Source organism: Dendrobium catenatum, unplaced genomic scaffold, assembly GCF_001605985.2.
Source record: "Dendrobium catenatum unplaced genomic scaffold, ASM160598v2 fragScaff_scaffold_716, whole genome shotgun sequence".
NCBI classification, from domain to species: Eukaryota; Viridiplantae; Streptophyta; class Magnoliopsida; order Asparagales; family Orchidaceae; genus Dendrobium; species Dendrobium catenatum.
Window position 1 is genome coordinate 7,248,754 of NW_021319178.1, and position 26,157 is coordinate 7,274,910.

The 26,157-nt window shown below is 37.8% G+C and overlaps 2 protein-coding genes across 2 annotated transcripts in view; both read left to right on the top strand.

The window, feature by feature from the left end:
• The window catches only part of LOC110113353 (acyl-coenzyme A oxidase 4, peroxisomal), a gene marked incomplete at its 3' end in the record, with an annotated part of 49,551 nt that extends 34,749 nt beyond the window's left edge, over window positions 1–14,802 (top strand). Inside the window, exons 10-11 of the mRNA XM_028695949.1 lie at window positions 14,567–14,643; window positions 14,730–14,802. Of these exons, the coding sequence (XP_028551782.1) occupies window positions 14,567–14,643; window positions 14,730–14,802 (150 nt within the window). The remainder of the gene's footprint in view (window positions 1–14,566; window positions 14,644–14,729) is intronic.
• LOC114579940 (acyl-coenzyme A oxidase 4, peroxisomal-like) lies at window positions 14,803–23,747 on the top strand. Its single transcript, XM_028696048.1, has 3 exons — window positions 14,803–14,901; window positions 14,985–15,077; window positions 23,277–23,747. Exons 1-3 carry the CDS (start codon window positions 14,803–14,805, stop codon window positions 23,406–23,408), a joined length of 324 nt encoding a protein of 107 aa, XP_028551881.1. The 3' UTR covers window positions 23,409–23,747.
• The last annotated feature ends 2,410 nt before the right edge of the window (window positions 23,748–26,157 follow it).

The following is a 26,157-nucleotide window of genomic DNA, read 5'->3' on the forward strand; positions in this document are numbered from 1 at the left end:
ATTTTTATAATAATTATTATTTTAATTAAATTAAAAGTCAAACGACGTTAAATTAAATCAAATTTATTTACCTCGGATGCTTCAATCTTATATCTCTCATCAAATCTCCTGTAGCACTCTAATCTCCTGTCGGTACGCCTAAGATCTCGCAGCTCGCCTCGTTTGTATGCAACCTCTTGTCGTGAAAACGAGGATAAGAAGAACCTCGTTAGTTTTTCTTCAATTCGACACTCAGAGCTGCCAAACTCCTTTCTGTCCCTCCGATTTGAGACCTCAACCCTGTCTGTGCCGATCACTAGCCACCCGAGCTAGCTGCTTTAAGTTGTTTGAAAGATCCTCATCAGTCCATCAACCAAGCCGCAAGGAATCTCAATATCTACTACCATCGAGCCAACTGACCCTCCGTCACCTTCCGATTTTTCTTGTCTGCCTACGAGTAGGAACCAAACTCACTGTAGATCTTGCAACAGTTTTCTGTTTTTTACTTGCCAAGAAATAAGATTGCAACCCAAGAAAAGCACAATACCCGGTGGTGGACTTTCGATCAATAGGGTCACCCGCCCAATCAGAGTCAGAGTAAGCGAGAAGATTAAGTTTTGTTGCTTGAAGTGGTAAACCAAAGTTAAGTGTACCTTTGAGATACCGTAAGAGACGCTTAAGAAGCTTGAAATGATCCTCATTAGGATTATGCATATGTTGGCATAATCGATTTACCGTGTAAGCAATGTCAGGTCTAGTCAATGTTAGATATTGAAGAGAACCTACAATTTGCTTGTATGAGTTGGCTGCAGCGGTGGAGAGTTGAGGTATTTGAGTGAAATTAGTCTTGGTAGCAATAGGAGTGGAAATCGGTTTAGAATGCTCCATTCCAGCTTTATGAAGAATTTCTAAAGCATACCTGGACTGAGAAAGATGGAAGCCCGTTGGAGTATGAATAATTTGCATACCAAGAAAATATGAAACTCTTCCCAGATTCTTCATATTGAATCGGTGATGTAGTGCAGTAAGCAAATGCTGAACCGTGGGATGATCATTTCCTGTTAGTAATATGTCGTCGACATATACTAAAATATAAATCACCACAGAGTCTTTGTTATAGAGTAATAATGAAGGATCAGCCGTACTCTGACGAAAGCCATAGGTTAAAAGATACGTGGAAAAAGTCTCAAACCACTTTCTTGGTGATTGTTTCAAACCATATATAGACTTTTTTAGAAGACACACATAATCTGGATGTAAGGAATCTTTAAAACCAGTAGGTTGAGACATATAGATGGTGTCATTAAGAGCTCCATGAAGAAAAGCATTCGATATATCAAGTTGAAGAACGTCCCATTTAAAGGTAGCAGCAACTATCAGTAAGATGCGTATAGTTGGAAGTTTAGCCACAGGACTAAATGTATGAAAATAATCCAATCCATATTGTTGACTGCAGCCCATTGCAACAAGCCGTGCCTTGTGTCTGGCTAGAGAGCCATCGGAGTGATATTTGGTTTTAAAAATCCATTTGCAACCCAAAACATGTTGATTTGGGTTGGGTGGAACAAGTGTCCAGGTGCCCTGCTGTTGTAGAGCATCAAATTCAGCTGACATAGCTTGACGCCAAACTAAATGTTTGACAGCCTCAGTAAAGCTAGTAGGATCAGAAGACATTGCAACAGCATTCATACTAACAATATGTTTAGGCTTAAGATTACCAGTCCGTAGCCGTGTAAGCATAGGATGAGAGGACGGTAGTGAAGGTGGATTGGGAAGTGATGTAGTTGCGGAAGAATCTGAGGAAGTAGCGTCAGCTGGAGTAGAGTGAGACGTGCTATTTGGAATTGTAATGGGAGAAGTAGTAGAAACGGAGTTATGCGATGAGGTAGAAACGTGAATGGAATTCAGAGGTGATGTTGCTCTCGGAGAAGTGGACAAAACTGGTTGAGAGGATTGTTTAATGTAGCTTGGAACAAGAAGAGTAGGAGGAGTATAAGATACGTGTGGAGAAGGAGGAGTAATAGATTGAGGCTGTAATTGGTTGAAAGGAAAGACATTTTCGTGGAATTTGACATGGCGAGATGTGAAAATCTTGCCAGTAGGAATATGAAACTGTAGTATCCTTTAGTGTTAGATGCATACCCAATGAAGACACAGGGTAAAGATCTAGGATGAAATTTTGTAAGTGAAAGAGAAGGAGTGAGAGGATAACAAAGACAGCCAAATACTTTTAGAGAGGAATAATCCGGAGGTGATTTAAAGATTAAGTGAAAAGGAGACTTGTAGTTTTTTGAAAGAGGTGGCAATCTATTAATTAAATAAACTGAAGTGATTACAGCATGTAGCCAAAATTGATTTGGTAATTTTGCATCAATAAGAAGAGTTCGAGTTGTCTCCAGTATGTGCCGATGTTTACGCTCGGCCACACCGTTTTGTTGAGGGGTATATGGACAAGTAATCTGGTGAATAATACCACATGTAGAGAGAAAAGACTGAAGGAATTTAGATGTATATTCTCCGCCTCCATCCGAGCGGAAACATTTGATGTGAGTATCAAATTGATTTTCAACCAAACGTTTAAATTGAATAAAAATAGTAGGCACATCAGATTTTGCTCGTAAAGGATAAATCCACGTAAAACGGGAGAAATCATCGATGAATAACACATAATATTTAAAACCATGGAAAGATAGAAAAGGGGATGGACCCCATACATCACTATGTATTAATTCTAATACTTGACTAGACCTTGAAGAAGAAGGTGAAAAAGGAAGCTTGTGACTCTTAGAGAGATCACAAGTATTACATTGATTACTAGAAGATAAAGAACAGGACACAGAAGTAACATATCTTGGTAACTGTAGAAGAACCGGATGAGAGGGATGTCCCAAACGCCGATGCCAGAGCTGAGTCTCAGGTATGATAGCCGAAAACGCAGTCTGGAGCGGAAGCGAAGCAGATTCAGTTTGAAGAGGGTAGAGTCCGTGAATAGAGGGACCGTGAAGGAGAATGTGGTTGTTCTTCGAATCCTGAACGCGATAGCCATGTGCATCAAAAATAACAGCACAAGAATTGTCAGTTGTGAGACGCTTAACAGAGATAAGATTTTTAGTTAAATGTGGCACAAGATGAAGAGAGGAAAGAAGAAGCTTACGGCTAGGAGTAGGTAATAAGCCTTTACCAGTATGTGTGATCGTTAAGAGGTCGCCATTTCCAACCATAACTTGTTGAGATCCTTTGTATGGTTTAGAATTGTATAACTGGTTCGAATCAGAAGTAAGATGTGCTGTTGCACCGGTGTCGAGTAACCAGTCGGACGAAGAAGAAGCCAAATCAGCTGAATATGCGGAGGTGGGGGACTGATAATTAAAATCACCACGATACCAGCATTTAACTGCTGTATGACCAAATTTTCCACAAATTTGGCATTCCACCGGTGAAGTAGGAGCTGGAGAACTGCGAGACGAATTCATGCGTCCACGAGGAGGACGAGAAGAGGATCGACCGCGATACGTCCGACCATGACCGCGATTCCGTTGAGTTGTCAAAGCTTGAAGAGGTTCAGAAGAGATAGTCATCTCACGAATGGATTCAGCAGCTAAATTTAGCTCTTCGCTACACAAAAGAGCGTAAAAATCGTCTAAACTGAGCGGATTCAAGTTTGTTCGAATTGCAGTTTTGAAGCCTTGATAAGAACTAGGCAAACCATTAAGAGTGTACATAATAATGTCATCTGATGACAATGGTGAACCAGAGGAACCGATAGCATCTACCTTGCCTTTAATTTCAGATAGTATTGCATCATGGTTTTATCCTTCATGGAAACATGATGAAGTTCATTTTTCAGTTGAAGAATGTGTGATCGGTTGGTCGACTGAAGTCGACGCTCAATGGTTTGCCAGATTTGAGAGCAAGAATCAAGAGACAGGACATACGGCAGAAAAGTCGGAGAGATCGTCGAATATAAAACCGCAGCAAGGTTTTGATCAACAAGTAACCAGGAGTAGTATTCCGGGTTTGATTTGAGCTCAGTTGCAGACGATAAAAGCTTGGCAGGTTTTGGAGTGGATCCATCCAAAAAACCCTCAAAACCATTAGCCGTGAACAACTTAAGTATCTGAGTTTTCCATAGAGGATAATTATCAGCTGAAAGCTGAATGTTGAGCACGGATTTAACGTTGGACATAAGAAATTTTAATTGGGGAGGAATTGGTATATCAGTCATTTTCAGTGGAGATGGTGTTTGAGAGGAAGTAGAAGATTCAGATGGGCTTGCCATAAGACGGAAAATCGAGAAACAAAACAAACAAAATGCAGAAACCAGGATCTCGAACTCAAGCCGTGAGGCACAAAACCTGCTCTGATACCATGTTGAACTTCATTCTTCTGCGCCTTCTTAGAACCTGCAACAGAGAAGGCAAATACACGCAGGAAATTATAGAGAAAAGGAAACAGAGAATGAACAGTGAACTTGCTTTCCTTCCTTGTTCAACCGAGCCTTTTTACATCTTTATATAATCAGATAATGCCTCTACCGAGCGGTAGAGATGAGTTGGTTAAAGACCAACGGTGAGGATTAAATGTCAGATAAAGTTCTCTGCTAATTCAGAGTAGTGGAGACCTCAACTATGGTTGATACGTTGGCTTGCTTATCACGAGTAGGAACCAAACTCACTGTACCCTTCCTCGTCGTCTACACTGACCAAACCTTTTGACACATCTTCTGTCTGAGCTCACATCAAGCAGCATGCCCAAACCCGCAAGCCCGATCGGCCGCCTGCAGTCGACTTCAGTCGAACCTCTAGGTCTCGCAGCATCCCCCTGCAACCGATCCTTAAATTGGTCGAATACCATACCTCTACGAGTCCTTGTTTGGTCCTGACGCCAACCTCCACAGTCGCGAGCCGCAATCAACGATTCAGCCTTAAGTGACCAGATCGAACGTTCCCTCCATCCGCGGTACTCCAACTTCCCGCCTGTTGCTCGATCTTCCAGCCCTGTCATGACTGAGATCCCAAATTTCATCCTACTCCTGCCCTGACCTCATATTCAGCCAATCAACCTCCCTGTTCAGCCCGAGCTACTTTGCCGATCTCAAAACCACACCACACAGCGTAGCCGATCCCCCACTTCGACTATACGCGGCCAAATTGCTCGAGACCTCCTCCCTTGTTTGCAAGCACTTCTGATCTTCTCTACACTCTGCTCGTCACCTGCAATCGAAACTCTCACTCACTACCTTCCACAAATCCCTCACTATTCTGACTCCTCTCAAGCCACCTCAAAAGCCCTTTATTCCCTCTACTAAAGCTTACATCCTCTCCCATAGCCTGTATTACTTTCCCCCTGCCCACCAATTAAGCGTCATTCAAACTGCATCCTAGAAATCAAAACAGCCTCCTGATAGGTAATAAAAAAATCCTCCTAAAACTTTTGATCTCACAATCGTTGTTAGCATTACTAGTTAATTACTATTCTAGTTATTATTATTATTATTATTATCATCATCGTCAAAAAAAAAAGATAATGAAGAGAAGAAGACAAAAAAAGCTAAGGGAAAGGGATTTTGCACATTGTTGTCACCATTTTGTTGACCTCTAAACAATAACTGAAGGAATGAAAGGGAGAAGAAAACAACGCATAAATCCTATGGCACATACCCATCGGATCCACGAAAGCCTCCGCGAATCCTGCCGTTCGGCGCCGTCTGCGTCGTTTCTCCGGAAAAACCTGCGGAAATCCGGCGTAAATCCTGCGACGTTGCCTCGATCTCACTCCAACTCCCGTCGTTAAATACCGGACCTGCGGAAGCCTTCGGGACTCATTCGAAAATCCCACACGACCCCAACTCCACCTCCAGTCCTTCCTCTCCAACCCAATCCCGTTCGCTATCTGCGGCTCCAACCCGACGCCAGAACTCCTTCGACGGCGTCCCTTTCTTGTCCGATCGGAAGCTACGACACTTCGATCTGAAGTGACGTTGGAGCTCGCTCACTGTGAAGTTGTTTCTCCGACTCCTTCGTGCCGTCCGACCCCACTCCGTCGACTTTCCCTTCCAGTGGATCGAAAGCAACAACATTTTGATCGGACGCCCGAACCGGAGCTCACTGGCGTGAAGTTAACTTTCTCCCTTTCGTTGCTTCTTCGACCCCTCGTAGCCGCTCGACTTTGCTCACTCGACGGCTTTCCCTCCCAGTCTGATCGGAAGCAACACGGGAGCTAGCCGGCTGTGAAGGTAACTTTCTCCCTTCACGTGAGCTTCCACAACCAAATCCCTTGAATCCGTCGAGCCAGGGGGTTCCTTTTTTTATTATTATTATAAATAATTTAATTATAATTATATTAGTTAAATATAATTAATTATAATTATTATTTTTAATTAATCAAAGTTTATAAATTAATTATTATTAATTAATATTAATTAATTATATTTTATTAAAATTAATTAATGTTAATAAGTTATAATTAATTCTAAATTAATTATAACTTATTATATTAATTAATTTTAATAATTTTAATTAATTATTTTAATTAATTATAATTTATAAAAAAAGAATGATTAATTAAGAATGAATATTTAATTAATCTTATTTAAATAATGTTAATTATAATTAATATAAAATAATCCCCCCACTCTCCTTCCTCGATGTTCGCGTCGGACCGGTAGACCACCTAAGCACGCCTTTGGTGCGCGTGGGAGTGGCTGGAGGCCCAAACTCTTTGAATTTTCCCTAAATGGCCGAGACACTGGGAGGCTGTTGAAAATTGCACTAACAGGGGACCTTATTTGAACAAAACTTGAACAATTAACAGTAACTTGCAAACATGAACTGAACGAAATAACAAGAGGACTTGAACAAAGAACAGAGGACCTGGACTTGAATCAAATGATGATGAACTAAAATTGAATCTGATTTGAACTGCAGGGAACTAAGCATGTAAACCAGACCGCGGGGAACATAATTCAAACTAAATAGTAGGGAATCGGGCTTTAAATTTTAAAATGCACAACCACACTAAGAATGCACATGCTAATTAATAAGCTGAGATCATTCAAAGCTGAGATCATTCAAATGAGTATCAATGAAAGAACATGGAATTTGCAGTGAACATATTAATTTGCTCATAATGCAAGGGAATTCATAATATACACAATGAATTGCATATAGATGACCACAGAGAATACACAATGACTGTGCTAACTTGCAAAAGAAGATTCTTGATGAACGTGCTAAGCCTGCTAAAGGGTTTCTAATGAACATGATAATATATGCGACTTTTCCATAGCTACTATTAGTTAGCTTGCAAACAGAAGTACCAATCCCCTTTGAACAATGGAAGTTGATATGCAGTGAATGCAACAATGCCTTGTGATCAATTTCAACATTTAAACTAATATAATAATCTATACAAGCAATAACAATAGATGTTTTGTAAGGACGACAAATCCTTTATGAATGCATATATATACACACAATTTATTATGTACAACTAGAGACAACATATATGCAACACACGCAAATGTCTACGATGCCATTGCGGGAAACTCGTCATCTATATGATATGTTATCTACAAGTAAGTACAGAAAGGGCCGCAATGAAAATAAGCACCTATGGACTATGATAGTTGATATCTAAGGAATGTGACAATTTCTCTAGGAGCACATATAGGCAGCATGTGATGAACATGACAGCACGTTCATGAGCAAAGTATGAAAATGATACAACAGACAAATCAACCTCCTTATAATATTGACTTGTAAATAAGTGAATAATTTCATGTGAACACTGAAGATCAATACACAAGAAAATGCAGTAGCTTGCCAGCCAACGTATATGGAGAAATTAATGGTGACGACAGCTTAGTCAGGAGTCAGCACTACTTTGCAGATGAACATACTCATTTTCTCGCAAATAATAACACTGTCTGCAAACATACATAAGCAATATGCAACAAATGCTATAACACCCTTGCAATCAACAATTATGTGATGACAGTCAAATACATTAATCAATTGCAAGCAAAGGCTGATGACGCATAACAAATGCAAGCACATACGAGCTACTACAAGAGGCTCGCTATCTCATAGTACAATGCAAAAAGGACTATGATGAATTTAGCTCACTTGCAAGCAACATTGGTAGATATGTTGTAGATGTGATGGGATCTCTACGAACACGAGCATACATTCAACACATTATGTGCGGAAAATGGAGAAAGACTATAACAGATGCAAGGTCCTACAGGTCATTTTAGGAGATCTGTTATACACTTACCAAGCTATTTGCGAGCAAGTACAAGAGAACCATTGTAAATGCAGTTATCTACAAATAATATAGCACGAGACTCATTTGTGCACAGTAATCTACTAGCAGAAAGAAATAAGCAATAAACGACAGTCTACTTGTATTAAATAGACAAATGACATAGTGCGATGCTATGCCACCAGATATATAATACTCATACAAGTAGACATAAGGTGTCTATAAGATCTTAAATAGAGCGTCGAACACATTCAATGATGGTTGCCTGTACAGTTGACCAGTGTCAAATATTTCAAAAATGCCCCCACATATACATTGCAACATGTATATGCATAAACATAGAAGTGCACATGTAAGCACATTAACCTGTATAAATGTAAGAATATACACCCGTATGGGCCCTGACGAGCGTGTTATGGGTACACACATAACATTTGAGGATGCTGAGCAGGTCTAGAAATGAACTTAAATTTGAGCCCGATCCTCCTATGTGAATGAATAGGAGTCGATATGGTTCAAACCGTTAAGCAAATATATGGTCGCAACATCGACCTAGATATTTTGTTTTATAGTTCATATTAGGCCTTCAAGGTCTATTAAATGAATGGTTCAATGCTAAAGGCATAAAACTTACATTAAACCCAATATTCTGTTAGTGGGCGAATATAATTGACACGGTTCAAATAACAAACACCCAAATTATTTAACACCCCGATAGCCATGTTGAACGTAGATCTCATCCGGAGTGGTTAATTTCAAATATTTAAAATGCCGCCCTGATGCCCATAAAAATCTAAAACTCTTAGAAAATATCAAAACTTGAAATATTTAAAATTGAAATTAACCATCAAATGCTTAAAGCAAAATTAATTCACCATCCACAGCAATTTATAGAGATGGTCAAATTTCAAATATTGCTTCAACTCACAAAGAGCTAATGTCTGTTTGAGAATATCACTAAAATTCATTCTCAATCTATTTCTTGTAAGAAGGGACATGGCACGTGTCCTCTAACCAGCTGTTTTACTATCAAATGGCACTATAGGTAAAATGGCTATGATCGGGGCCCTTTGAACCGGGTGATTTGTCGCCAAATTGCACCACTAAATTACAGTCATGGTCAGAGCTTATAAGCTCTTTTATGGCACTATATCCTTGATATATAAATCAATATGATATAATCGATAGAGCATAAAGCCCTCTGTCAGCTAAGATTGATTCAAATTTGTCCTCTTAAACAAATCCCCCCTCCCTTTCTCAGGTCTTAAAGGTACCCTTGGACGAAGGAACCCATGGCTGCTGATAAGGATTTTTCTGTCAGGTTGGGTGAAGAGTCAGGTTGGGTTGACTACCTCCCCTGAATATGATTATGTAGATCAGGGACCACGATGGCCCGAGACAACGGAACCATAGGATCTTAATCGGGCCCATCTTTCATTCCCCTACCATCCGCTTTATGTGTACGATAGTGAAATTTTCAATTTTAAATATCAAACTTCCAAACACCTAAACCCATGCTACTACTATATGCCAGATACACATATCTTTATGTATCTGATTGATGACTAGCCTTAATTGAAAGTTATCTCTCGTTATCAAGTGGGGTAATTAACTATAAGGGCTTGCGCCTATAGGAAACTAGAACTCAGATCATAAAGTCCTCGCAAATAAGGACGAAATCTTTAGTAGTGTCTTATTTCAAACCCAATCTGCCTTCGGAAAATTTATCTCAAAATTTTATATGTTAAAACTAACACGAAAGAGGTGAGGCCGGGGTGCAAATTTTCAGAGCCCACAGGTTTTTGGTGACTCTGGTAGGGATTGATTTTCCTTTCCATCTTTAGCTAGTTGTCTAAGCGCTATAGTAGTAGCTTATGTTGCACCGATACAGATACGGCGACACGGATACAACACGATACGGATACGGGATACATCAATTCGTAAAAAATACAGGACACGGGTATGGCGCGGACACGGCATTATAATTTATAATCATACATAAAAATTAAGAAAGAAATCAAAGCATGATATTTGAAATTACAAAAAAAATGACAACAACATCATTTGTAGCCTTGTAGCTTATAATATCAAAATATAAGTAAGCATTAAATGTTTAGTACAACAACAAAAGCATAAACATAAATTATCTAACACATGAAATTTCAACTATTCAATAGAAGGAATGATATAATTATCTTCTTCATTGGTTTGTCTTTGAACTTCTATATCATCTTCAATAAATATCGTAGCTTCTAATTCAGGCTCATCAAGTGAAACATTAGTAAATTTTAATATTTTCATATCATCAAGAGACTCAAATCCATCTCGAAAATGAGAGAATCTTGTTCGCAATCACGAAAGTAAATATGACACGTCTTTTTTTTGGATTTATTTTTGTTTTTCAAAGGACACGTGTATCGGATACGCATGTCCTTTTGAAATTATATAGTATTTTAATTGGATACAACTTTGGCGTATCTGACACGTATCGGTGGAGTATCGGAGGCGTATCCGTGTATCGGTGTATCGGATACAGCACGACCTCATGAATAGGTGTATCGGTGCAACATAAGTAGCAGCTAAATTAACATGGGCTAGAGTTCCAAAGTTATCAAAATGATCATTCAATGAATTAAAATTTTAAATATCATAAAGTGATCATTCAATAAATTCATTTTAGTATTTCACTAAGCAGAGTTTAAAATGTGTTTAAATTTCTTGCTTTTGTTATTTTGTTCTATGTAGTCTCTACATTTTAGAAGTGTGGGTATCAAATGTTGATTACTAACCCTTGCCTTTAATTTGTGCTTATGGATCTGCCGAACGCATCAGTTACCGTCCAGCTGGGATGTGGAGTCAACATTCAGCTAGCGAATACTGTGATCAATACTGGAAGCTGCGGGGCCAACATCCAGTTTGGTGGGCTCAAATTTCTCGGAGCTACTGGAAGGGTTGTCTTCGCTCCTGTGAATGGCATGAACTATGAAGAGATTTTAAGGAGGCCTCGCCCTGCTCAAATTTTTGCACATTGCGTGCATTTGCCAGCATCGCGAGTTTCTATCGCTACTACTAAGAATCTTCAGAGAAGGATTTATGTTTTCAAAAGGCCATCACAGTCGGAAGCCCCAGCTACCATGAGGGTCATAGCTGGTGGAAGAATTTCTGTGGTGACTGAAAACACCATTGCCTTACATGCAGTGTAGTGGAATGATTTATATCCGTTAACGTTGGGCTATAAATCATTTCACTACACTAGAGATTTTAGGATTCACAAATCATTGACCACTGAGTACACTAAAAAAATATTTCTTTAAATGCAAAATAATAATATGAGAATTAGAACCCAAAGGATAATGTAATGACTGAATGCATCTGAATAAATTAGCTAGAGATTTGAACTATGCAAATTCAACGATCAATTGCATTTTATTTATCAAAATTAGAATTTTAGGCTATCAAATCTAAACATGGTCAAAAGCACTTGCAAGTTAAGAGCAAAATATGTAAAAGAAATTTAGTCAAAGAAAGACTTTACGAAGGAGTTGTTTGGTTAGTTGTTTTTTAAAATGCAATATAATATTTGGCAGGTTGAGCGACTTGAACACATGAGACATGAATGCCCTGAACCGTCGTGCTGCTGCAAATGTAGTGTAATTTGACTGCATGTATTTTAAAAATTCATGAGTTATTTGTTTTGATGCAATCATATGTAATGAATTTTATTTGTTATGATGCATTTTAGAAATATAACAGGCAATGATAGAAGGTGATGGATGATTACGGTCGATGACGATTGGTTGGTGATTGCTATTGGAGGGAAAGTGGTGGTTGTGGGTGAGGAAAGTGCTAATGTGTGTAAGGAAATCGTCATAATTTAATGATTTTGAACTACACAATAAATGAACAAAGAGATGAGTTTCAAATTCTTTTAAATCTTACTTTGTATTTGATAGGGATTAGTAATATCTTGTGTGACGTAGTGGGCCCTATTCGTTATATTAATTATAATAGAAAATAGCGTGTTGTGTTAGGGTTAATAGGTAATAAATGAGCCTTTTAAGCCTTTTAGTACCCGTCTTTTGTGAAACCCTTTAAGAAGTTAAAGCTGAACTCTTAAATATCAAGACACCTTTTGGTGTAACTATTGAAATTTTTGCAGAACTTCAAAGTTAAGCATGCTTGTATCGAAACAATCATGGGATGAATGACCTACTGGGAAGTTGCATCAAGAGGACAAAACCGTGAGGCCATTAGGCCAAAAAGGATTATATTTTGATGGTTGAGAGTTTGAGCTATTACAAATAGTATCAGAGCAATACTTCAACTAAAAGATGGGAACCAAGTGCTCCTATTTACCTAGTGGATGATTATGAGCTAAAAAAATTGATGAGGACATCATCTATCTAAGTGGGAAAGATTGTAAAACCTCTAACCAAATTAAAACTGAACTCTTAAATATTGAGATACCTTTTGATGAATGTTTCAAATTTTAGTAGAAATTTCAAAGTTAAGCGTACTTGTATAGAAGAAACTCCTGACCTCCTAGAAAGTTACACCAAATGGACAAAAGCTTTAGGCTATTAGGCCAAAGCGGATAATATCTCAATAGTTGAGAGTTTGGGCTTTTACATCTTTCAGGAGTATTAGGTATGCAACGAAATGATCCAAGTCCTTGGCTATGATTAATCTATTCTTTCACTTCAATCTCCATGTTATTGGGGTTGTTGGAAAGCTTGAATTATTGTTTATTGTTTCGATCATATGGGTTTGTATCAGCCTTATACTAATATAAAGAAACGATTTATCTCGGAATTAGGTTAAACTTGTAGCGCATTGGAATGAATTATCATCTTACTTACATAAAGAAAATTAAAACAGGAATAATAAATTTTATTCAGTCAATGTTCCTTCATTACATGTATCAGATTTCGACACTTACAAGCATTAAAATGTACCCTGGATTTTCATGATATATTTATCCTTTACACAAGCACTGCCATCTACTTCTCTGGTAATTTCACATAGAGAAGCCGCTACTTAACTGTCACTGAAATCTCGCATGGCAAGGCAGCAGATAGCAGATACTGTGGCTTATACAAGAATTATGGCAGTGGCATAATGTCCAACGATAAGTACAAAGTAAATGCGAAACCAAAGATCACATATAAAGCAGTAGTTGGCAGGGATTAGTCCTGTATAAGCACCTAGAACCATCTGCATTCATGTATTTTCAATGTAAATAATTTTGCATTGAAATCTTTCAGCCATCAAGCCTATGAAAGGCACAAAAGCAAATCCATATAGAATCATTGCCAAACAAAGCCCAAAGGAAATCATTTCGGGAGCAAATCCCCTTGAAATCATTTCTGTAATAGGCTATGTGGATAAGTTCAAAACTGCCGGAACCGCTACAAGTTACTGCATCACAGCTGTTCTTTATTTTTGAAAATTAAGCTTTATATTCACGAAGTGATTATCTCTTAATTTATATTAGACTCCATAACAAATGTAAGATTGGACAATTTCAGTTGTAAAATATTTCTTGTTTTTCGATAATTTGATGTTGTAGTTTGGTGAATGAAATTGCAATGTTGATTTTCTTTATGTTATTTGTGGAAGTATCTGTAAGGCCGGCTGAACCGGTCCAACTAGGATCGGTTCAGGTGTATTGTCGTCAGCCTAGGGGGAGGGCGGAACTCAGGGAGAGGGGGGCGGTTGGCCTAGTGGGCTCAAGCAATTAATCTAATGAGTGTTTAGGAGAGAAATTTGAATTAGGGTGGTTGTGGGCCCAAGCAATTAATGTAATGAGTGTTTAGGAGTGAAATTTGAATTAGGGGGGCTGTTTAAGAATTTTGTATGTCTCCTTTTGCTTTGATTAGGTGCTAGTGATAGAATGAGGATTTCATCTTGAATTTGAAAAGCAATTTGAAATCTAGGGTTTGTGTTCTTGGGCTTTAAGCTTAGCTAGAGATTTGGAGAGTTGTTTCTTCCTCTTGAATTGAAGAAACTTGTACCGTTACTGTTTTCTTTCATCTAATAGTGGATTTCCCCATTGTTTCTCTCAGTTTTTCCCTGTTTTCCTAATAAAATCTGCTGTCAACTGCTATTTGACTGCTGTAAACAGCTGTTATTTTTACTGTTTTCCACCCAATCTTGCTAGGTTTGTTTGCGAACTCAAGTATTACCCTTGGGATTACTTGCGAACTCAAGTACTTCCTATCAGTATCACACCCCAATGTTTTCACATCTTCCATTATCTACTATCCTGAGATTTGTGGCCATGCCATATTTTTATTTCTTCATTGATAGTGTTCGAATGCAGGTACTATCTGTCTCCCGAATTATGGTTGCATGGCAGCCAATCGGCATATCGATGGGTGTGTTTGACATGTGCCACAGGTAAACCTTGAATATGAAAATGTCATATTGATTTGGAATTTGTTTACCATACTTGGTGAGAAAGCTATGACAAAAAAACAAAGTAGGTATCTGAAGGAGAGGAAACAGTTCGGATTTCCACTTGCAGCATTCCAAATCAATCAGGAAAAATTAGTTCGCATGCTTGGTAACATTCAAGCTATGCTTCTTGTTGGTTGGCGTCTATGCAAGCTATATGAATCTGGAAAGATGACTCCTGGTCATGCTAGCTTGGGCAAGGTTAAACTTCTTATCGTCCGGACGTTTGTGATTGACATATTTATCCATGCTTGTGGGTAACTTTCTCTGCTTCCATTATTTAGGCATGGACCTCCAATAAGGCTAGAGAAACAGTTTCTCTTGGTCGAGAACTACTTGGTGGAAATGGTATCTTGGCTGATTTCTTAGTGGCAAAGGTCGGTCTTCTAGCATATTAAATATTCTTAATTGTTCTTCACCATAATGAGGGTTCTACAAGTTGGAATGACAAATATGACCAACAAACTTGCATGGAATTGCAGAAATTCTAATGGAATGTCATTTGACCATTTAGTTTATAGTCCGGTTGAAAATGCATGCATGATAGTTGATTATGGATGCCAATGCATAACTGTATCTTTTATAGTATTTTGACTTAAATGATCAGGAGGTTTGCTATTTATTTTTTAATAGAAGATGCTTCATTCCCCATATTATATTACAGATATTATTATGTGCAGATTGTACATGTAGCTCCATTTGCGGAAGATTAGAGTGCTAGTTATGTATTCACTGTGTACTCTATTTTTTTAGTACGGAAAAAGTATACAATAGTACATGCCTGTGTACTCCAAAAAATAGAGTGCATAAAATACACATTTGTGTATATTTGAAAAGAGAGTATGCCTCAACCTATGGGCAAGTATGATGAACCATTAAATAACTACAAAAGAGATTAAGCACCACAAAAGTAAATACTAAATTTTATGTGCATTGGCTTAAGCCTCCATCCACGATCGCACTTTGATTGAATATCCATTACGTTAAAGAGAGCACACAAATGATTACACTTCATATAAAATTGAAGATTTGGATAAATATACCACTTTTATCTAGATAGAAGAAAATGCATTCATATGCTTTAAAATTAAGGCCTAGACGTGAAGGAGGAAATGCAATTGCTTTTCTAGTTATTTTCTTGATCTTTTTATTATAGGATTCCAAATGAGAACTACTCCTTGTTGCTAGAATAAAAATTAATATCACATCCAGCTTAAAGAAGCTGAAAAACTCCCTTTGCATGCACCAAACAAAAAAATAAAAAAAAAAAACTTTTTTGCTTATCGAATAACATCCCTAGCATCTCTCTTGCTCTTCATCTCCTCCCTTTGTTGCTTCTTGTTATGAATGCTACCATCATTGAATATTTTTGTAGACTCCCTTATTAAATTTTCTGGTAGCCCATTTAGGGCTTTATGGAAGCCTCCATTTAAGACTTTATAGTAGCCTACATTTAGGATTATTTGGTAACTTAAAATTAGGATTTTGTGATAGTTACCTTTCTCAAAAAGTCATGATTAATTATTATCAAAGAAAGTCAATAAAATTAGACTCTAAACTTAACAGTATATTTTGGTACTCTTGCATTTAGTTTGCACCTAATAATTTCTTATTATATTGACACATTGTTCTATGTTTCTTGCATTGCATTGGATTTTTATATGATCAAATCACATTACATGGTTATATATTTGTGTGCTGATTAGGAAGTCATCAAGATTCATACCTTTTAGAGATCTTGATCCGCATGAAGGCGTCTATCTTTTGAATTGTGCCATGTGCAGGGCAATGTGCATGTTTGCATTGGGCACCATGTCTTTTAAGGAGGCATGGAAATTTGCGAGAGGGGATTGGGTCTATTATTTTTATAATATTTGCTTCTTGCGTCAAGGGTTTGGGCTAACATCAACTGATCTATCTCGGCTTCACTCGTCGTCATTTTTACTTAGTTCTAGGTTATTCTTTGAGGAATGGTGGTACAAACATGTGAGCGGAAGAAAACTTATATGTGAGGTGATGTGAGGGTTAGCGGTGAGCTAATGGTGGTCCAACCCACGAGGAATCGTTCTACTAAATTACAATTTAATTACTACTGCTTTCTTCAAATGCATCACTTATCGTACTGTAAATGAAAATGAAAATGATATTTGGAGTTTTTGTCACTAAAAGAAAATAAAGACTTGCAAAAAAATTTTTGATACTTATGAAAAAAAAAGTTTTGGAATAATAAATGTAAATAACATAGTTTTCCTAATTAGACTCTTAATTGTGGATGTATGTGGGCTCCGAAAATTCGGCCCCGACCTCCGCCCGATTGTCAGCTTTTTCTTTTTCGGGGGTGTTTTAACGGAATTAAGTTTCAGGGTAAATCTTGGGAAGGCAGATGGGTTTGTAGATAAGACACTACCCAGAGATTTCGCCCTAATTTTGCGAGGACTTTATGATCTGAGTTCTTGTTTCCTATAGGCGTAAGTCCTTATAGTTAATTACCCCTCCCGATAACGAGAGAGAACTTTCGATTAAGGCTAGTCGTCAATCAGATACGTGTTATCTGATATATAGTAGCAGCATGGCATAAGTTTTTGAAATTTGAAGGGTTTGGATGTTTGATATTTAAAATAGAAAATTTCACTATCTTGCACTTAAAGTGGATGGTGGGGGAATGGATGATAGACCCGATCAGGATCCCATGGTTCCTTCATCCCGGGCCATCATGGTCCTTGGTCTACTTAGTCAGAGGAGGTAGTCGACCCAACCTGATAAAAGGATCCTTGTCAACAGTCATGGGTTGCTTCGTCTAAGGGGACCTTGTAGACCTTGATGATTATTTGCCTAAGGGAATAAATTTGAATCAACCTTAGCTAATAGAGGGCCTTGTGCCTTATCGATCATATCCTATTGATTCATATCTCAAGAATTTGATGCCACTAAGGAACGTATTGGCTCTGGCCATAACCGATATTTCGTGGTGCTATTTGTCGGCAAAACCTCTCGGTTCAGAGGCCCCCGGGTCATAACCATTTATCCTGCGGTGCCATTTGGCAGCAAAACTGCCGGTTAGAGAACACGTCCCACGTCCTTATTGGCAGGATATTATTTGAGAATGGATCCTAGTAATATTTTCAACTAGGCATTAGCTTTATTTGGGCTGAATTAAATTTTAATTTGTCCACCTCGGCAAACTGTTGCGGAGGGTGGATGAATTTTGCTATAAGTGGTAATGAATTTATTTCAATTTTTAATATTTTTGGATTTTGGGATTTTTGTGCATTTAAGTGGCATTTGAAGATATTAGTGAACCCCTCCAGTTGAGATATTCGTTCAACCCTGTCATCATCGGAGTGTTTGGGGTCATTTCCATTTTGAAAATTTTTACATTTTATGGATAAACCTTATCGACTCTGTCGAGCTGTCGACATAGGATCAGGTTTCATAGGCTTTGTGCGTTTATTAGTGAGTTCACATTGTTATAGGTTTAATATGAATGTTTATAAAACAAATGTATTGGTCGCCATGATCGTGTATTTGTTTGATGGTTTGAACCCTATCGACTTCTATTGATCCGTATAGAAGGATCGGGTTCGAACTTGAATTCACTTATTGACCCACGTAACATCCCTAGACGTCACGTGTGTACCAATAACACGCTCGTCGGGGCCCATGCGGGTGTTTGAGGGCATTTTATAATTAAATCCTGTCGACTCCTACTTAGGAAGATCGGGTTTCATAGACTTTAGAGCTTTGTTGGTGAGTTTTCTTTATTGAAGACCTTAAAGTCCTAATATAAATATATAAAATAAATATCCCGACCGTCCTTACGCCCGCATATTTATTCAATGGTCGAACCGTGTCGACTCCTATTTTCCCATATAGGAGGATCGGGTTCGGACTTAAACTCTTCAGTTGACCCGTGCAGCATCCCTAGGCGTCACATGTGTATCAATAACACGCTCGCTGGGGCCCATGCAGGTTGCGATTATATTTATCCCTTTAGTGTATCTATGTGCATACAAATTAAGGTGCATGTGCAGGGGTTTTATTTCAGACTTGGTTGACGCCTTCTGTTTGCTTATACAAAGGTTGCAGATCCGGTGGCGTGGCATAGCAGTTTCTGGATTGAGTTATTTACTGTTTTGTACAGGTAGACTATCGTGCACTATTTGTTGCTTTATGTAGGTGGATCATAGTGCACTAACGAATCTCCTGCTTTTGCATACAGGTGAATCATAGCTTTATCAGCTAAATTTCGCGAGATATTTCATTGTTCTGATACAGACTCCCTTTTCTCATTCACTGGGAGTTTCTTCTTGAAATTCATGATCATTGCCTTGAAAAGAATCCCTTTCAGGGTTTTAGTGTAGAAGACTTGTTATTTCTGATATTGGTGGAAGTCAGAACTTTTTTATTCCAAAGTATAGGACCAAGAAGAAATTTTGGAGCACCAGGAAATTTAGTTCGAATTTGCTCAAACTTCTCTTCCATTATGTTAGGAGGTGTCCTTTTTCGTACATCGAGTTATCTTCATGCCCGACATACTTCACACTATCTCAGTCACCGTTGTTGTAAGTGATACTTATACTTGTGTCCACAGTGGTTCGCTGTGCCTACGACATACCCACTGTTGTTATCCACAAGCAGTTATTCCTTGGTGTTTTTTTTTTTGTGGGTTAAGCATAACCTAAGCAAGTTCCAAACTTTCTAATCTTTATGGAAACTCTCAAATTGCTAGCTTTAATAGATGAGTGTTGAATCGTATTAGGAATTCTGTAACTTTTGCCACCAATAAAAATTCTGAGAGCTTCTTAACTATCCCTTTGGCAGCGAGCTTTAATTTGCTATCATCATGGTTCTCCACATTAGCAAATGTACGGTTGCTATGGAGCTGCAAACCGTTATCATCCTCTAAGCCCTCCAATATCAGCGCTTCTTTCTTCATGTAAAGGATGGACATGTATACTTGCCACAATATTATTGTCAATGATATTGACAATTATGGTTGGCTTTCATATTCACCATGACTTGTAGGGATATTAGATCTCCAAACTTCGCTTGTGGGCTTGTCATTATTCGTAGATAGGCTAATGTACCAATAAAATGGTTGATGTTAAGCGTAGGGAAGATTTTATATTCGTTATCAATCCCCCTGTACATGATGATTAACGAACTATTGTATATGCTTGTAATTGCCCAAGTAGTCCAATTACTTGTCACTCGTGTGCATCATAGCTTTATTCAACATAAGTCTCACACTTGTTTGTTGATATGCATTTGATTGATAAAAGCTATCCCTTGATTTTAGTATTCCATTTTCAATCATGTGTTTAATGACCTTGAAATTCAATTCCTTGTAGTATAAACTTATTTGATTGTTTAAAAGTTTCAAGTGTAAGTGATTGTTCAAGTTCAGATTCATCTAGATCTGAGTTCATCAAGTTCATAAGCCCCACTTGATGTTATACAGTTCAAGAAAGTACAAGTTCAAGTGTCCCCTGCAATCTAAGTCTTGTTCAAGTTTAATCTCCACCACACTTAGTTCATTTGAGTTTGAGTCTGAGCCAATGTGTTCATTTTCAATTAGTTTTGAATTCATTTAAGTTTGATTTAGGCTCAATTTTATGTTCAGTTCATTGTCCAAATCAAGTCCTCTGTGTCCAAATTAGGTCCCATGTAAGCCCAAATTTTGCTCAAGTCCACGGTGTCTTCAGTCTGAATTTCAGCAGCCTTCCGGTGTCTCCCCCGTTTAGGGAAAAAATCCGAGAGACTAGCCTTCCCCTAGTCGCTACTTGAGCGCTTCGGATAGGTGTCTAACGACACCGCAGCCTCATTTTCTTTAATCCTCGCCCTCTATGTGAGCGTTTAAAGGTCTTGTACACCTGTTGAAAAGAGCACAGAGATTTCCCCACATATGGGTACTTAATTTTGTCCCCCTCACGCTACATGAGCGATCCGGGGATTACCCGTCTCGTTGCAAAGGCCGTGCCGGTTTTCCTCCCTACTACGCTACGTGAGCACGTATGGGGTTTGTCGGTTTGTCGCAAGCATCGAGGATAGGATTTTAAGCAATTTTGGCCTCATCATAGGCGTCGCATTGGTTTCCTTCCCTACTACGCTACGTGAACTCGTAGGGGGTTTGAACATAATTAAATATAATTAACATTAATTAAAATGAATTAACCCTCCCCCTTTTTCTCTGTTTACGGGATTCGGCCAAAGAAGTGTGAAAGGGAGAAGTTACCTATACAGCAAGTGAGCTCCTATTGTTGCTTATGACCGAAAATGTCGTAACTTCCAATTCAATCGGAAGGAAAGTCGTGGACAGAGCGAAGTCGGACGACCAAGGAGCCGGAGAAGTAGCACGAAAGGGAGAAAGTTACTTCAAAGCAAGCGAACTCCCCAAAATGTCGGAACTTCCAATACAATCGACTAGAAGGGACGGCGTTGGAGGGGGCAAAGTCGGACGGCCACGAGGGAGTAGAAAACAAATGATCGGAAGGGAGAAGGTTCCTTTATAGTCGCGAGCTCGCGTCTTTGTTCCTGACCGAAATGTCTTAACTTTCGGTCGGCTTGAAGGGAAAGTCGTCGAACTAGGGAAGCCGGACAGCCATGCGGGAGCATAAGAGGCGATGTCAGTAATCTCTACACCTTCTGCGAAGCACCGAAGCCGAACCTTAACGAGGCAGAAGCGAGAGTGAGAGAGGAGAGAGTGGGAGAGAGGAGCGAGCGCGAGAGAAAAATGAGCCAGGAAGAGACCGAAGGCCTCGTTTTCTTCGGCTATTTAATAACGCGAATGCGTCGTGCGGGCGACGTGGAGAGAGCGTCGTGGATGTGTCCGCGACGTGCGAAGGGTGTCTACGATGTGCGATGTGTGGGATGAGGGCAGAGCAGGTACGCGGCACATTTTTTCCTTTTTTTGTTTCTTCGGTCAGCAGGTCAACAATGTAGATCAGAGCATATGCATCACAAGATCTCTGCCGAGCTTGTAGGGGTGTAAAGAAAGGTTTAAAGCCTTCTTACAACTTTACTATCTCCATATAATTTAAAATGTTCAAACATCCTATGTCTGAACATGCCAACATTTCATTTTAATATTCCTAATTGTTCCAATATTTCTTTATTAGGGCTATAAATCACATTAGATTTTAACTACATACATGGACGTTGCATGCATTAAATAAAGAATACGTGATATTAAAAATATCAATACATTCATTTAAGCACAATAGCCTATATTAATACTTGCTATGCTTTTTATATGATCAGTTCAAAACTGGATAACTAACCAGACATGAAAGATATAATAAGCAAACTCATCTTCATCTCATTAATTGGAAGAAAAGTTACAAGAGACGTAATACGAAAATTATCACCAGGATGGATCAAATAATCGTCTCCCCACTTCTTCCATAAACTTCAGAGTTGCTTACACAAAAAGGCTAAGGTCTCCACAAGAAAAGTATCTTGCACTTCTCTAGCCTCCCTTAGACTTTACTTTAAGGGAGTACTAAAAAAATATACTTAAAATTACAAAAATTACTCAAGTTACAGAACTTTCTAAACAACATAACTAAAAAATTATTTATAGTAAGTACAAGGTCAGGTTTAGGTGCCACGACGCTCGACAAGGTAGCGCCACGGCGGTGAAAAATGAACTAGCATCTTGGCGCTTGAAAGTTTGCTCCGCTGTGGCGCTGGCTGACATGATACAATTGCTGATTGAAATGGCTTGTCTTTTTGCTGAGGCGGAGCGACTCTTCTTCTTCGACAATTGCTTCGCCGAGGCGTTCCGAAATTTGAGTGTTGTGGAGCTCGAATTGAGAATCTAGCATTGAGGCGTTGAAAGTCATGGCGCTCCGGTGTGAATTTTCCCTAACACCCAGCGTTGCGGTGCTTATTTTTGGCGCAGCGGCGCTAACTATGGTACCGCTACTGTGCTAACTATGGTACCGTTGCGGCGCTTGCAAACAGAGAAGTCGGCGCTGCAACGTCTAAAATAAGCGTCTCGACGTGGATGATGATGGCACTGCAGTGTGAAATGACTTGGCGCTGCAACACCTGAACTAATAGAAATCTTACATAGTCCAAAATGTTGTCCACGATAATTCTCTGGGAATCTGAAATAGTCTTCTTTTGAAAACCTTTGCTTGGCATCTTGTCTCCTTACTCCAAAAACCTGCATAGGAAAAAATCTAGTGTCAAATACATTTGTATTTTTCAGATTCCACGCTTCTAAGCTTTGCAAAGAGACCAATTTATATCTCATAGTTCCTCGTCGTGGTTTTAATATTTTATGGGAGGATTAGCAGCTTTTATGGTGCATGCAAGAAGAATACTTGCGTTTGAGGTAATCTCTTATGGTGAGATTCTTTGAGTTTCTTCTTCTTCTTTTATTGTGTGTAGTTAAAAGTGAAAGAGCTAGTAAATGATCTTGATTTCTTCACTATAATTGTGACTTTTGCATTAGTGGATCTATTGCTTTCTCCAATCTTGTAGATTTAGATTTAATTGAAGCTGAATCATATAAATATTATTTACCATTTTTAATATGCCACTTTTCCATGTTTTCTTTTTATGTTCAGGCCTTTTGTGATATGGAGCCAATATTTTCCTATGAAGGCACTTATGACATCAATAGTATGGTAACGGCCAGAGAAATCACTGGCATTTCAAGCTTTAAGCCTGCTCTGTTGAGCAAACTAAGTCGCCTCTAGTTCTGTATACATCCTCGAATATAGCCTTCACAGGTTCTACGATGGCAACAAGAAGAGATTGGAGCCGGCCAAATAATGCTTATCCAGGTTCTTTGCTTTGCATATTATCATGAAATCTGATGAGAAATGTCTATTAGTTATATCTGCTTTCAGCATCAGAACAATAACACAAGAGAACATTCAGATTTACCTTCAGCTTCCTATTCAGCTATATCCAAAGCTTGAAGGAGGGTTTGTTAAGGTTTTGTTTGTTTTTGAAAAAATGTTTGGCAATTTCTTGGTGATGATTATCATGAAGTTGAAATTTAATTTTAATTGGCCCTTTTTTCCTTAGAAAAAGTTTGGTTGGGTGAAAAAAAGTCTCGTTAATAACCTTTAAGGATGCAAATGAGCCGAGTCGGTTTGAATTTGACTCATGAACAAGCTCACGAGTCAAATTTATTTAATAATGAGGTCGAGCTCAAGTCTTTTTTATTATATTTTACTTGGAACCTCTCAAATGTTTCATTTTTTATATGCAGCTATCCACACTTGCAATTTCTAAAATTTCGTACATAAACTGTAATAACTAACTAGTTGATCCCAAGTTACAACTACTACATGTTTGTATGAGAAATCAATAATATTTAAATTTGTACATGCGCATGTCCTCTTCCTCAAATCAATATCACCATGAAGCTCACTATTAAGGCAATGAGCTATAGACATTATAAGTAACTTGGTTATAACCTCTCACTCAATATTGATTGCGCCTATGTTGCACCACATCCTACTTCCTTTAGAAGATTCTATATTTCTTGAATGGCTACTCTTTGGCTACACCAAGGCGGGTAAAATTACTAAATTTATTTCACTTGAAATCTCTCAAATGTCTTCTTTTATAACCAGATATATATCTTTAGCATATATAGTTAATCATGTTTCTTGTGTATTGAACTTTAAAGATAAGCTATAATACCTAACACATCAATCCAAGTTACAACTTTGAAGATAAGCTATAATACCTATTAGGTATGCAATCAAACTTTGGGCATTATTCAAGAGCTTTATAGTTTTTTTCTTTTGTTAAAACTATATTGTATTTGCTACAATGGTTAACGTACTAAAGAACTATTTGTGTATCATCGACCTTAACAACTCTACCAAAGTAGTCACTATATAAAAATGCGTACTCTTGTCAGCATTGTTTTTTTTTTTTGGGACATTTAGGCCATTTAAGGCAAACTCACACACACAACGCATACACAGAGACTCGAACCTTAGACCTCTTAGTTGGAAGCCTTAGCTCTCAACCAATAGGCCAAGAAGAGTTGTGTTTGTCAGCATTGTTGAAGCTCTTTGAAATATGCTTGTCATTGAGCAATTTCTTAAGAAGAAAGCAGGAGCACATCTCTTAAAGCTGGCTTCATTCTCTAGATAGGTAGGTAGATATAGATTCTTAAAATATATTTTATCAAAATACATATGAAACTAAAAAAATTTATAATCTCTTAAAGCTAAGTGATATTTTGCATGAAATTGTTTTATTTTGAACTTCATCATTAAATTCATTATGATATGATGAGCACAAGCTCTATAACATGCATATGAAAAAATGATTAATAAAGTATTAGCAATACTATCATGTATATTTGAGTAAAGCACAAATTTTCCCACAGTGCAATTAACTTAAATAGTTTAGTCGTAAAATATATTCATGACTCCTTATTTTTTGAGTAAACTATTACAAATGTCATTAGATAAATATAAGTATTGATATCTCGCACAACTATCAAAAGTAAAGCTTTATAATGTGTATTAAAAAATGTTTCATTGACATATAATATTGAGCTCCATACACTTATAAAGCTTAACAAGCTTTTCAGTGTGTAGCATAACATGATTAGATGATAACGTCTAAATAATATTTGAATGAGCCCTTTTACTTAAATGATAGCTTGCTCATGACACTATCAATTCTTTTCATAGGATAAATCATTGTTGCAGCCCCATTTAACATTTGATAATTTTTGTCTTTGGGTTCAAGTTCTGATTGAATCCATTGAGCTTTTACATAATTATATGTCCAATAAGTCATGAATAAGCTTATCAGTGGTGTTTTGATATAACATCCAAGGTGTAAGTGTATTCTAATGCAAGACCCTTGATAAAAAATATATTTAAATTTGTTGATTTCTTAGCTCATAAGTTGTATGAGCATTTCTCTAAATTGTATTGGATATACCATACTTCTTTTTTCTTGATTTCTTTTTAATGGATTGAAAGTTTTTTATTATTTTATTTTATTTTATTTTATTTTTTAAATTGTATAGATATGTAACATCCTATTTAAATATTTTATATTCTCAAAAAACTAACAATTGAACTTAGTACAATCTTATGCATAAGTTCATCATATTAGCTACCATAAATTTGTAGCTATTTTTAGGCACTAATCCTTGTAGGATAGAAGTTATCATGTGTTCTCCATCTTTTGAATTATTGCTTTTGGCCCAATTGTGTATAAAGAATCAAAATACCTCATCTATTTACTAGTTCAAGGTTGATCATAAATTAAAGCTATAATCTCCAATGGATGCATTAGCATTAAAACATCCATACTAACATTTGCTACTTGTTTATCCACATCCTTACCTACTAATGCTATATGTCCACACTCTTGCATGTGGTATGTCCACATTACCACCTGAAGTAGCAAAAGAAGGTGAAATAATTGATCTTGCAACATTTTCATTTGCGTAAAAATCTA